The sequence below is a fragment of the Perna viridis genome, chromosome 1 (assembly GCF_037379345.1).
Source record: "Perna viridis isolate PV_CMFRI_1.1 ecotype Kerala chromosome 1, ASM3737934v1, whole genome shotgun sequence".
Lineage (NCBI taxonomy): Eukaryota > Metazoa > Mollusca > Bivalvia > Mytilida > Mytilidae > Perna > Perna viridis.
In genome coordinates, this window is record NC_142445.1 from 48,271,356 (window position 1) to 48,286,670 (window position 15,315).

Sequence of the window (15,315 nt, forward strand, 5' to 3'; positions counted from 1 at the left end):
ACGGACGGACAGCGTGATCGCTATCTACAGTCCGCTTTTCAATGGGTATGATAAAAAAAAGTTGCATGGCTCTAAACATATGGGTTTTATTTTAGCATATGGCAGATTTTCTCCAGTACTACAACGAACTGAAAGGTTTGTACTATAACAATATAATGTAAGGAAAAACCCGCAGGAAACTCGGAAACATTAATCGGACTCCGAGCCAAACAGTCGCCATTTTTCTCTTATGTGCCCTAAGCTTGGTTGAGAAGCAGTAACTACTATTAAATTAAACTGTACCACAGTAAAACATGATTTGTTATCTTCAATTTTGTTTAAATTTGTTCTTTTTTCCTTGAAATTACTATAACTAGAAACCCATAGTTCGAATATGGAAGAAATATTTTCAACAGCAAATAAGTTATTTAATTATCGCACACCATTATTATAATTTAATGAAGTGTCACTGACTATCTTTGTTTAAAAGCCCTACTTGCATGACTTGATCAATGTGAACACTGTCTACTAGTTTCATTAAATACCGATTGACAGGTAGACCGTAAGGCGTAAAAGGCGTAATATTGGTAATCAGAACCACAATGGCAGGTAGGCTAACATCGCGTTCTAAGTCAGCTAAAGAGACACACAAGGTTCGGGTTATCGAGCCCGTGCCCGAAGGAGAGCCTTGCAACCCTTGCAGACGAGATAAAATAGAGGATAATGCTACTTGTTGGTGCATCGATTGTGCCGAGGCTCTGTGTGCTGACTGCCATAACCATCATAGGAAATCTAAGATAAGCAGTAAACATAAAACCATACCAATAAGTAGTCCAGATGATATTAGCGAATTCATGCGGAATTTTACTCAAGCATGCTGTGACCACTGTGGAGGAAGTTTCACGTTCTTTTGTAGAAATCATAATATACTGTGTTGTCCGTCGTGTGTTACAAAGCACCAGAAAGAGTGCAATGAGATCATTACTTTAGATGATGCATCTGTTGATGCAAAGAAGAATGGTGTGATCGAAGACCTAGGAGCACGAATGAAGGATGCTCTTGTAACCTTAAACGAAATTGACATTCACAAAAAAGAAAATGTGGCTATGTTAAACGCCCAAAAAGATGGAATCAAGGCAACTCTTACGGAATTGAGGCGGAAAATTGGCGAATATTTCGATTCTTTGGAGAAAAGAGTTGATGAAAAATTAGCTCAGGCGCATGGTGAATGCATAGAAAAACTAGAAAGTCAAACTAAAGACTTGGAAGGCAGGATAAACGTTCTGAAAACTTGGCAGAATGATATAACACTTATTAAGGATTTCGGGTCTGATGTCCACGCTTTTGTGATGTCAAAGAATTTAGAAAACCTTATGTCCAGTCTAGAAACCTTCAATAAAATGTCGACGGAAAATTTCATCGGACTAAACATAACATTTGTGACCTCTACCACTGCCGAAAACTTACAACGAACAGTACAAACTTTAGGTGAAGTATCAGTTAACCGCTCTTCAACTGAGCTAATAATTACTCCGCGAAAATCCAATTATGGACGTTTAAAGAGCAAATTGGTAGACAAATGAAAAGTCATAATATCGCACATAAACGTTTTTCCAAAAATGTGTTGGTTAGTGTTAAATCCAATTACTATGTATACATATATTGTGACATTATAAATAAGTGTATTTGTTTCTTGTACTTCAAACAAAGGATTTTTATAATAGACTACAATAAAAATTCTTGGTTAGAATGTACTTGTATCGTTTTGCAAATCCTAACTGTATCTTCAAATTAAATTGGTAAATATTCCAGCGGCGCCTTCGTCTCTTAATTACCTGCCTGATAATAAGCAGAGAACTGACGCATACCCATACGAGATGCACCAGATATACACACATCCAGATTGGAGCAATCGGGATTGCTCACCTTAATTTTGTTACCTTTTGCTACACGTTATTTAATACTTGTTTATTTATGTTTCCAATTTTTGTACTTTGACACTGAACACCCAGTCATGATTTTCAAACCTTTCCTCTTTACTGTAAAGTGACATTTTTTCACAAGAAATACTTTCCTCCAATTAAATAAATCTCAAGGCCTTAACATATCAACAACATAACCGTGTATACATTTCTATCAATGAACTGTGAGGCTATGAGTAGTGCTCTATCCCTGATCCTCTTTTTTGTTTGCTGTTATAAAAGACAACAGTGGTGGATACAGGGGGTTCCAGGATAAGATGCCCCTCTTGTGAGAAAATCATGTTAATTTCCACACAAAATTTAGGCAAAACTAGAGTACTGTGCAAATAATAGCCTGGAATCCCCTTTCCAAAATCTCTGGATCTGCCACTAGGCCAAAATTGAACCCCCTACTGGTGCCCAAAATAAGGAAATATAAAATATATCCCTATGTCATAATGTACAATTGGATCTAATTTTGGTTGAAATCCATTGCACAGTAAAAAGGTGTCAAATAAAAATTGTAGGAGACAGACAGAAAGACATAATTTCTCTTCAATATATCCCATCCTGCTTTTCACATGTACTAAATATGACCTGGGGTAAGGGGCATAACTCTTGAAACCAGTGATATGTTTATATCACATTCAATTTCACCTAAGACTTTCAAGATTTAATTTGAAACAGAATGAAATCAATCCAAGTTACTTTGATGCTTATATGAGATTGATATAAAGAGCCTGAATACAAACGTTCCATGATGTTAAAGAGTTGTGTCCCTTACCTTATTCATTCATTCATTCATTCATTCATTCTTTAATTCCTCAAAATAGAGATTACATGAATTGCAATTACATAATTACAAATTAATTAACACACAAATAGGAAGTATTAAATAATAATAATAATGAATTGTATTATTAATTCATATCTATATACAAGTAAAGTGAGCAAGATATGTTCGTGTACTGATGACATTACATGCATTAGCTACAAAAATGTATTGCAACAACGTAAGCATCTTAATTATTCGCCTGTTGACTTTACAATATGGATGTAGCAGAGTCGTCTGAATTCATCGATATCGGAATCATAGAGTTCAGTGGAAGTTTTTCTACCGAGGAGAATTCGGACAAGCGATTCATCATCATACTCGCTTAGTTCTACGTACAACTCTAGAGGAAAATGTTCAATTATAAGGTCCATCCAAACATTAAACAACTCTGAAGTACTTGTGAAAGCGAAGCTCAACAAGATGGACGTTTGTTTTTTCTCGGTGAAAATTTATAGTGTAAACATGGATTTATTATAACATCTAGACTTTTATTGTGATAAAAGAAAATATCAGAAGAATTGAAAGGTATATTTGCACCGATGATTTATGCCGAGACACAAAAATCAGCCCAATCAGAGGCCTAGGTACAGTACATCAGATTCAGATAGTGATTATTATCGGCCTAGACCAAAACGAATGAACACTAAATCTTACTCATATTCCTGTCCTAAGCCTATTAATTTAACTATGTCGACAACATCCGATACAACATCTACCCAGTCGGATCAAACTGTTTCCACTGCCGACCTTTATAAACTAACGTTGACAGTAAAACAAAATCAAGATTCCCTGAGAACGTCACTCGAACAGAGAATTTCAAATTTAGAGACAAAATTTACAAACGAAATAAAGATGAGCATGAAAACACTAAAAGATGAAATGACTTTAGAATTTGCTCAAGTTGACAACAAAATAAAGGAACTGGAAACTAAAATGTCAAATTATAAAAGTAAACAACAAGAAATAAACAATGATCTACCGTCTGTTAGTATGAAAAATGTTCAGCCAAAACTTGTATTTAAAAACATTAAATCTGAAGGAGTAAATACTGATAGCCTGGAGACGTGTGTTAACGGAATACTAAGATCAATTGGGTTAGAGTTTAGTGTAGTTAGCGCTCAGCAGATCGGTAATCCGAATAACGGAAGAGTAAACAATACACAACGTCCGAAACCAGTTCTTGTTACTTTCGCAGATGAAAATCAACGTGTTGATGTCCTTAAGAACAAACGAAAACTAAAAGACATAAATGATTACAAAAATATCTACATAGAAACAGATCGTACACGACAAGAACGCATCAACGACGCTAATATGAGACAGATAAATCAATTCCAGAACTTCAATTTCGAGGCGGGCATGTAACCGTGAAGCAAAAATAACAGTTAAGCCAGTCAAATAGTAACGATGCCGAATTAAGACTGGCTTGTTGGAATTGTAATGGTTGGTATGTGACGCGACAAAACGATGATAGTAGGGAATTACGAGAAAGTATTTTAACTGCATTAAACTACGATATAGTTGGACTTTGCGAAAGTCACTTGAGAAATGATCAGACTATTAATCTGGAAGGTTATCATTGTATTGGAAACAATAGAAAACAAATTTCGAACAACGCATGGCGTGGTAGTGGAGGTATTGGTTTTTTAATTAAAAACTCGCTATATGACAATTTTGAAGTAAACATTCTAGACGATAGAAGAGGCGACATTTTATGGATTTATTTAAAAAAACAAAGATGACCCAGAGATAACTTTATATTTATGCGTGTGTTATCTACAACCCGAGCGATCGAGTAGAGGTAACATTGCTCAAGAATTCTATGACTGTCTTTTATCTCAGATGTATCTTTATAGTACAGGTTGTCCGATTTTCATTTGCGGTGATTTCAATGGACGAGTTGGAAATCTCCAAGATTTTAATGATTCATTAGACTATTTGCCAAAACGTATTCCTATTGACGAAACAAGAAACGCATTTGGTGACTATTTGCTAGACTTTTTGAAGGACTCTAACTGTTGTATGCTAAACGGACGTGGGGATTACTCGAAAGACAATTTTACGTTTGTTTCACCCATCGGGAAATCAGTAGTTGACTATATGATTGTCACATATACAGTACTTCCGAATGTTTGTAACTTTGAAGTAAAACTGATTTCGTCTCTGATAATTGAAAATGGTGTTCAACTTTCGACGAATGCACGATGACCGGATCACTCTATACTTACCTGTTCATTTAGAATCTCAGAATATGATCAACTCAACAAGAACATATTAGATACAACCGAAAACGTCACTGATACTACGAATATAAAATATCAATCAACACGTAAACATACCGCAAGACTTATTTACCAGTGAACGATGCATGCGATGTCTCGAAAATGTTATCGACTCTTTACTCGATATCCGCAATATTGACGATAGAATTAACACTATATACGAATCATTCATTGAAGCTATTCATCATGAAATGGACAACAAGGTTGACTACAAAGACTATACACCAAGTTCGAACAAACGTAAACGACGAAATGCTAAACCATACTGGAACAATGATTTACCAGACTTATTGATAGAAACAAACAAAGCTGAGAAAAAATACCTACAATTTAAAGGAGACAGACGGATTAAAAATGAACTGAAAAACACGTTTAAAATAAAGAGAAGACAATATGATAAACGTCTACGACAAGAAGAACGTAAATATGTGGCTCAAAGACTTGATAATATTAAAACGTTTAACCAGAAGAACCCGAAAGAATTTTGACGGGAAGTAAACAAACTTGGACCCGGGAAAGATACAAAAACAATTGATAGCGTGATAATGGGTGACGGTAGTGTTTCTCATAACCCAAACGATATTCTGTCTAGATGGAAACTGGAATACGCGAAACTTTTTTCTGGTGATATTCAGAATGTGGACAATGATTTTATTGAACAATAAGAACAATTAAGCACACAGTTAGAACAAGAATTTGAAAGTTTGAACCATACAAATGAAACGATTGATACTGAACAACAAAGTATAAACGATCCTATATCGATTGAAGAGGTTAAACGTGCGGTACATGGTCTAAAGAATGGTAAAGCAGTCGGAGTCGACAATGTTCCAAATGAAATTTTGAAAAGTGACAAACTAACCAACATTCTTCATGAACTATATAATGTTTGTTTTTCACATGGAATAGTACCTGATATGTGGTGCCAAAGTATCATCTGTCCGATTTTAAAGAATGGAAAGGACTACCGTGATCCGTTAGGATACAGAGGAATTAGTCTTATGTCAACTGTCGCTAAAGTATTTAGTCAAATAATGAATGAAAGACTTGTTAGATATCTTGAGAACAATAATCTATTGAGTGAAGAGCAAAACGGATTTAGGTGTCTCAGATCATGTCTGGATCATATTTATTCCTTATGTACAATTTTGCGTAATAGAAAACTAATGAACTGTGATACTTTCTTGTGTTTCGTAGACTTTACCAAAGCCTTCGACTCGGTCAACCATACTATTTTATGGAATAATCTTTTAAGTTCAGGTATACATGGAAATATGTTCAATACTATTAGATGTCTTTATTCGAAACTGAAAACTGCTGTCCGCTTGTCTCCCGGGATACTCACCGATTGGTTCTCAGTTGATACAGGAGTACGCCAAGGCGATAATCTTGCTCCAACGCTCTTTGCGTTATTCATTGACTGTTTAGTACCACAAATTAACAATTTATCATGCGGCGTTAAAGTTGGAAAGGATATGATAAGCTGCTTACTTTATGCGGATGATATTGTGTTTATCTCTGATAGTCCATACGGTCTGCAACGCCAACTTGACGTCTTACATGAGTGGACAAAATTAAACTGTTTACATGTGAATATTGATAAAACAAAGATTATGCATGTTCGTAAAACAACAACTGATTTCTCGTTTATGCTTGGTAATACAGCAATTGACTTCGTTGATAGATATCGCTATCTTGGTTTAACAGTCTCTGAAAATATAGACTACAACATATCTGTAAAAGAACTCTCAGTTGCGGCTAGCAGGGCACTTGGATCGTTAACCTCCAAATATCTTCTTATGGGTAACATGAACTATGCTACATTCGCAAAGATATACGAAAATACTGTCATCCCCGTAATGGACTATGCGTCAGGCGTTTGGGGTTTGAAACGATATGATGTATTAGACTTCAGTATCGGGCTATTCGTACTTTCTTAGGTGTTGGGAAAATCTCACCGATTCCAGCAATAACGGGTGATATTGGATGGACTCCAGTACATATAAACAATCAGTGTAACGCAATTAGATTGTGGTGTAGACTTATGAACTTACCGGAATCCAGAATTTGTCGAAAAGTGTTTAGTTGGGATGTTGAGATTTCGGCACGATACAAAAATACATGATTTAATAGTGTTAAAACAATTTTGAACAATAGTGGTCTGGCAAATTTACTTAATCATACAGACAATCAAGACTTGATATCGACAAAGTACATTATTGACTCAGTAAAGACTACACTTATAGACAATTTCAAAATCGAGTGGAATACAAAAGTTCAAGACATGCCAAAACTTAGAACATATAAGCTATTTAAGACCGATTTTAGCACTGAAGCGTATGTGAAAAACTGTTTATCGAGGAAACAGCGATCAGTTATTGCCAGAATACGATGCGGGACACTACCATTAGAAGTGGAACAAGGCCGCTATCGCAATATTCCGTTAGACCGTAGATTCTGCAAAGTGTGTAACTCTAACCTCATTGAAGACGAAAACCACTTCCTGCTTTTGTGCTCTGGTTACGCAATTAGGCGAAATGAACTTATACAACAACTATCTTCCATAAATTTTGACTCTCCTTTAGATGCGCTAAAAGAACTGCTGACGAATAATTCCAAAATTGTTGCAAACTATATCATAGACTGTTTAGATATACGACGTGGTGTTATATAAAAACTTGCTTATTCAAACTTATTTCACCTATAACAAATGACGTTAAATTTATACAACCCCCATTTTCTTCTTAACTTAATGTGTACATATGACAGTGCTTCGTAAGCCTATCTGACTGGCTGAAAATATATCTGTAATCTATGTATTTGAACATGAAAAATTCAGGTTGCACTTTCATAAATTATTTATTCATTCATTCATTCATTCATTCATAGTGCATACGAAAAAAAAAACAAAATACATTCCTCACTATAAATCACCATTTTTGATAAAGCTACATTTTTATACCTTTTGTTTGTTTATTTTTGTTTTAATATTGTTATTTCATTTGTGAAAAAATTCTTCATGATACTGGGTGGTTTTAGTGTTAGTCACTCATTGTGTGTTCTTTTTGTCTCAGAAATGTTCAGAGAATCAAACCTCTGACTACCTTATAATAAAACTCACAGTAAGAAAATAACTGAACAATCACTCATAATTCATACATGACTTTTTTTTATCACAAAAAATACCCAAAACTGACAATGTTAGAACTGGCAACAAATAAACAATATAATCTTAAAAATTGTAAATGGTGTTAAAAAGAAGCACAACACCCAAAGTATAGCTCAATATAAAATGGATTTTGTTTAAAAAGGCAGTTAGTATTATAAAACAAAATCACAAATAAATTATATCACATAAAACATAAACATTTCTAGTTTTTCTATCATCAGAAATGACCTTTTTCCAAAATGTTAAGATGTTATGGAACAATTTTACCTTTAAAATCCAGACCCCAATGCCACAAGACTTGAACAACAGGTAAATCAGAGAATATTTTTAATTTGCTTGGTTACTCCTTTGTTACTCCAATCAAAGATTTTGGATTTCATGACGTCACAATCAGTCAAGAATACTTTCAGACTTAAGTAGTTGTTCGAGTGTTGTTGAGTTGGGGCCTTGTAAGGTAATTACATAAGGAGTGATATGAGACAGTTTTTTTATAGTGATCTTGAGGCTAAATATACTGGAATGTGTAAACCATATGTTTTTTTGTTAATATTTTTTTTTACAGTTGGATAAAAAAAAATAGACAACCATACATAAGAAAGCAAAACAATTGCAATAACTTTTTTGTGTTTCATTTTCAAAGGTGTAGGGGCATTAATGTATGAATATTGCCTGAAAATATCAACTTTGTTGTAACAACATGAAAGTTGTTAACAACATAGTAAATTAAATAAATATAGGAAAAAATAATAGTTTTTGGCATTAGTTCATTGTAAAGACATCATAATGGTGCCACAATTTTACGTCATTAAATAAAAACTGCTGAGAATTGTGAATTTTGTTGGTTTTTCAAACGTATTCACTCCCAAGAAACAACTTCATATTTTAACATATGATAAACTATGTAACAATGAATATATTATCTAAATATGAACTTGTTTCTTGCGTGGACTCCTTACCCTTTTCAAAAATATGACCAGAAAGTGACCAAAAAGTACAAAATTGACAGAGTATCTGAATACTGGTAAACTACAAGCAATTTTTCTGGCCTATCAATGCAAGAATTATCAGAAATTTTCATGTTTTCTCATTTATAATGGATTCAAGTCTAATCTCCAAATTCACAATTAAATCATTCAACACTTTATGAATAAATTTCAGTTGTTTTTTAGGCAAATAAGACCCTTTATTGCCCCCTCTCCTTTGAAATATTGAGGTACAAAATAGGGTAATTTTACGTAGTGAAACATGTCTTAGCTTTAAAATTGCTATGGTTTAGAGAGGTGTTCAGTCTACAGAGGTTAAAAATAGATTTAAAATAATGTATTGGATTATTCAGGGCTCAGTTTAGACAGGTATTGGATTATTCAGGTTCCTTTTAGACAGGTTTCACTGTATCAATATAAATCTACAGTATCATCATTGCAAAATTAAAGGGATAGTCAAAGGTGTGCTTCAAAAACCTGTTTATGTCTAGGACCCTGCACATATGATATAATGTACTTAAACATATATATTAAATAAAAAAATATCCATAAGAGAAATAATTTGTAAATTATGGAATATTTAGATACCTAATTCAAACTACCTTTATTTTCAGTATATTTTACAAAGATCAAAATTTTTTAGTCTTGCATTACATGTGTTAACATTTCATGTAATTTCAAAGCTGTAGCTAAAAATGCAAGGGAGAGCCATATATATATATTTACATATAAAAATTCAAAGCAGTCCCTCAAAAACTTAGAGAAGAATGCTGGACAAATAATGAACCTCCAAATGGACACACAGAGGTAAATAAATATGGTGCTGGACTGATGGTTGCAGGACAGAAAAAAATACTTATTGACTTACTGACCTTTTCACTTTCCGCATTTTAAAACTAAAATGATACATGTACGTGTACAAAAGTACATGTACATGTAAACTTATAACATGTGTATTTAAAATTCACCACAATCACACAGTATATTATGCTAAAATATTACCACTTGTTATAAAAAGTCATGACTATCCATTCATTGATTTTGACACCTGTTGTACAGTATATTTCAAGTACAAATCAGACAAAATGGGAAAAATCTGAAAATCCATATAAAAAACCCACCAATCTGACAATGTAATTTAACTCAAGGAGATCTTCTCTATTTAAAAAAACATTATTTGATCTCAGTATTGATGGATATATTTGACAATTTTTCAATCAAAAGTTATAAAATTGATGTTTTTGGCAGTTATCTGCCCTGAAATTGTTTATTTGTAGTGTATTTCAATGAAATTTCAACTCATTTTACTAAAATTATAGGGAAAAAACTTGACAGTAATGCCCGATTCTTACAAAAACTACCAATTATATACAAAATACAAAACTCCTTACAATTAAATTGCATACTTAATATATATATTCTTCATTATTCAGATCTTAAACTTAAAAAGTTTATTTTCAACATTTTTCTTTACAATAAACATTTTGTATATCAGGCACAGAGATTCCTAATTAAATATGACTAAACTATTATTGAACACCTGAAAGAGATTAAGTAATGCACTCTAATAGCCCTCAATACATTGCATTGGTTCATACTCCATAATACATGTAATGCAAAAAGCTGCCTTAATACTTCTGAATTATAAATGATGAATATGGAATTCCTCATAAATCTGTAGTGATTGTACACGAGATCACTAGTTTTGCCATAGTTAGCTCTCTTATGGAACTATCAATTGCATGTTCTGTTCTTATTCAACTTGAAGTTTGAATAAACTAAAATATTTAACAATTTTTTTTTTCAATAATAAGAAAATTAATGTTAAGATTTGAATATTGTACAGAAGGTTTAATTTTGTCCATTACTATCAAAATTTATGAGAGTTTCCCATTCTTTTAATTTCTTCTATACTCCTCCATGCATCTACATGTATATTCTGATAATCATACTCAATTTGGTGAAATGAAGTATCTTTAATATCTATGGCAGTATACATGACCTGCTGAACTTTAAAGATTTCTTACATTTTTGTTCAGCCAACCTTGTAAAAGCATGTTTCTTAACTTTCATAATTAGCCCTAATGAAAAGTGATCCAAAAATGTCACAACTGTCTTTTTAATTATCCTTTTACATATAATGATAATCTCAATTCAAAATTATGATAATAATGCCATAATTTACAATAAACATTCACAAAGATGACATTCAAGCAACAGAAGAAATCTCACCCTGTTTAGAGTATGAATCTAAACACATCCAGCACTAGATTCACCTTGTACACAGTAAGAATCAACTTGATTAGAGTTATCTTCCCCTATACTGTTTTCACTCTGGAAATCTTGGTTTTCTGCATCACAATGTTTTGTACTGAGAGATACTTCCATTTTTTTCCTGCTGGGATATTTATGAATATTGCTGTCCTTACTTTCAGAGTGCATATTGGAAGAGTCTTCATCTGATTCATAATCAGTACTCCTCTGCTCGACATCACTATAGCCATCACTGTCAGTCTCCTTACTGCCACAGTAATTAGGCTGGCCAAATGTTTCTGAATTTTCTATACTGTGACTATTTTCTGAGTATTCTTTCACAGTTGAATGTTTTGGCACATGGCCATTCTGCTGCACATGACCAACCCCATCAGTGCTGTTATTAGACTTTTTGTCTATACTGTTCTGACTGTTGCCATTAACAGTTGACCCTCCTAGTCCACTGTCCTTGGGTGTGTTGAGTAATGGTTGCCGAGATTCTCCAGTACCACCTTCTACTCCATTGGTTTGTAAACTGTAATAATTGCTTCTCTGAAAAATAACACATACATAGCACGACTTGAACTGTTGCCAAGATTCGCCAGTATCATCTTCTACTCAATTGGTTTGTAAACAGTCATAATTGTTTTTTTTAAAAGGGCACATATATAGCATGATTTGAACTGTTTCCTGAGATTTGCCAATATCACCTTCTACTCCAATGCTTTGTTAACTAACATAATTTTTTTTTTTTTAAAAAGGGCACATTCTTACCATGATTTGAACTGTTGCCGAGATTCGCCAGTATCACCTTCTACCCCAATTCTTTGAAAACTGACATAATTGTTTTTTTTTTTAAAAAGGGCACATATATGATTTGAACTGTTGCTGAAGTTAGCCAGTATCACCTATCTACTCAATGGTTTGTAAACAGTCATAATTGTTTCTTTGTAAAAGGGTACATACATAGCATGATTTGAACTGTACAACACTGACACTCTGTATTAAAAAGTAGCAGTAGAGTCTAAAATATTATTCAATAATTTGAATTTCAGAAGTAACAAGCTTTCTGATTGAATAGAAAATTTTGTTTCTCATCCCACAGACCTAATTTTGTTATGTGGCTGTGATGTTACTTTTTTATGATTGCTCATTAAATTTTTATACTAAAATTAAATTAAAAGAATGAATGTTATATTTGTTCTGTCTATTTGAAATAAGCTCCATGTCAGTGGTGCACAGTTGAAAAATACCTGCTTCATAGGTTATTTAATTTGCATCACATGACTGAGTTACATTTTTATAGAAAGAAAAAAAAATTGACGGTAATTCCTTCCATAACTTACAAATTGGATAGTAGGTACATCAATTTTGCTCAATTCCTCAGACTGCTTTTTGCATCTTTTCCTGCAATAAAATAAAGAAGAAAATTACTGCCTGCAATGTTTTTTTTTATTATAAAGTTTATGTTGACTAAACAAACAAATAAAAAATTGAAGAAGTAAGTTTACTGAACAGCTTAACAAATTATCACATACAGACTCAGTCCAGTTTCATAAAAAATAACAGATTTAAGCTTAAAAGCTTTTTTTTATTTTATCCTGAAGCATTATTTTTTTACTGCCTATACAGGGGAAAGTGCAGAAATTTTTCCTGCCATTTTTCCATAATACATTTCAACTAAATTTGACCAATCAACAACTTAACAAGAGGCTATAAGGAGCCTGAATCGCTCACCTTGTTAAATTTTTGTCATTCAAGGGCAATAACTGTAACAAGGAGTCATCCAAAAAATTTGATCCCCACAAACTTTTGTAGGCCTTATCATTGGGGTCATTTCTATCTATTATAGTTTTCAAGATATTGGCTGAAAGCTGTAAAAAAAAATGTCATTTTTCACTTTTCAAGGGCAATAACCCTTACATGGAGTCATCAGACAACTTTGACCCCTTAAAGACTTTTGTGGGCCTTATAATAAGGATAAGGATCATTTCAGCATTCGAAAGAATTTGGCAAAACCTAATGGTTTGGAGATATATGAAAAGTACTTCTGGCTGAACCCTTTGTTCTATTTTTAGTAACATCAGCCATGTTTTTCCATGGATCAAAAATCCCTATATCAGTTCTCTTAAAAATACCCTAGGAACATTCATACCAAATTTGGTTCCAATTGGTCAAGTAGTGTCACAAACGGAGATTTTTGAATGAAATAACATTAAAAATAGCAAAAAAGCATTTAAAAAGGGCAACAATTCCAACATTGCTTCACAGATTAAAACAAAAATTTTAACATAGATCTCATTATGCTGAACACATTAATGCCATATTAGAATTTGGCTGAACCTAATGGTTTGGGATATATATGCGAAAAAATACTATCTGACCCCTATGTTCTATTTTTAGTAATGGTGGCCATGTTTTTTGGGGATCAAAAATCACTACAACAGTTCTATGCAGAATACGCTAAGGAACATTCAAACCAAATTTCACTTCAATTGGTAAAGTAATGTCAGAATAATAGATTTTTGAAAGGAAAAACATTAGAAGAGCTAAAAAATTTTTAAAAAGGGGGAATAACTCAAACATGGCTTAACAGATGAAAACAAAAATTTGAGCACATGTAGATCTCATCATATTGAACACTTCTAATACTGTCAAAATTTGGCTAAACCTAATACTGTGAAAGTACTTTAATTTGTAGATACCAATTATCGGGGATCAGGGAAGAAACACAAGTTCGTGGTTTCTTGAATTCATGGTTTTAATGTTTTCAGTATACACATCAATGGCAATCTCTTATTCGTTGGGAACCAAATTTCATGGTTTGATCTACCCATGAAAAGGACGAAAATTAGTATCCCACGAACAATAGTACTTTCACAGTAGTTGTGGAGATATTTGCGATAAACTTCTGTCTGACCCCTATGTTCTATTTTTAGTAATGGTGGCCATATTTTTCGACAGATAAAAAAAGTCCCCATATCTAATTCTATGATGGTTGGTTGCCAGGAAAATGAATGGTTGCTATGCAAAAAACGAGTTTTCGGGGTAGAAAGTTGATACGTTGTTGTAAACGTCATTTACAAAATCCAATTAATTACTCCACATTAAGGTAGTTGCCATTTATCCTGATAACAGGACATAATCCATTGATATTAGCCAATACAACTGTATCTGAAATCAAGAAGGGTTTTCCTCAAGTATCATGGTATACATTAAAATCCATTGCTAGGCGACAAAATATTTTCATAAACAAGAAAAAATGGTCATTTTGGAGGGCTACTATACCTTGCCTTTTAATGTGGAAAATATTAAGTTATTTGAAGAGGGAGCCAAAAATGGCCCTTGTTGTATCTGATCCTTTGGTTGTTATCGGTCTAATATTGTCAAGAGGAGAAGAATTTTGAAAAATTATTATCGATGACGATGTATACAAAGTGATGGCAATAGCTCACATGACCAAGTGAGCTTATAAAAAGCTTCATTGAGCACAGCATGCTACAACCACAGCTAGTTGAACTCTGTTCATTTGGGGAAAGTGTGGTGGACATAATATCAGTTTTTGACACACTTATAAATAGGGACTTACAGTTTATCATGCACACAACTCGTTTGGATACAATATTGCAAAATATTTTGAAATTCTATTTAAGTACTATTTAAGTAAGTTCTGCTTCAGGGTGCTTTTATGGATCACTCTGTACTTCAGGCTCATTATCTCAAAAACAGTAAATGATATAGTACATTTACTAGGTACTTCTTAAAGATCATGTAAAGGCAGCAATTTTAATAAGGAATCCAATTAAAAAATAATAATTTAAAATTGCTCCAAAAAATCAAATTACTTTTTTAT

General features: G+C 33.1%; 2 protein-coding genes across 23 annotated transcripts in view; one reads left to right on the forward strand and one right to left on the reverse strand.

Annotated features, from left to right (window-relative positions):
* Positions 1-543: 543 nt before the first annotated feature.
* LOC148629106 (uncharacterized) lies at positions 544-3,715 on the forward strand. The gene has a single exon (XM_088544100.1). It carries the CDS (start codon positions 582-584, stop codon positions 1,560-1,562), a length of 981 nt encoding a protein of 326 aa, XP_088400226.1. The 5' UTR covers positions 544-581; the 3' UTR covers positions 1,563-3,715.
* Positions 3,716-8,203: 4,488 nt separating this feature from the next.
* Positions 8,204-15,315, reverse strand: part of LOC148629107 (interleukin-6 receptor subunit beta-like) — a 68,005-nt gene continuing 60,893 nt past the window's right edge. For all 22 annotated transcript variants that reach the window (XM_088544020.1, XM_088544001.1, XM_088543977.1 and 19 more), the window contains 2 exons: positions 12,809-12,869; positions 8,204-12,014 (listed from right to left, as the gene is read on the reverse strand). In XM_088544020.1, the coding sequence (XP_088400146.1) occupies positions 11,460-12,014; positions 12,809-12,869 (616 nt within the window). In that variant the 3' untranslated portion in view covers positions 8,204-11,459. The remainder of the gene's footprint in view (positions 12,015-12,808; positions 12,870-15,315) is intronic.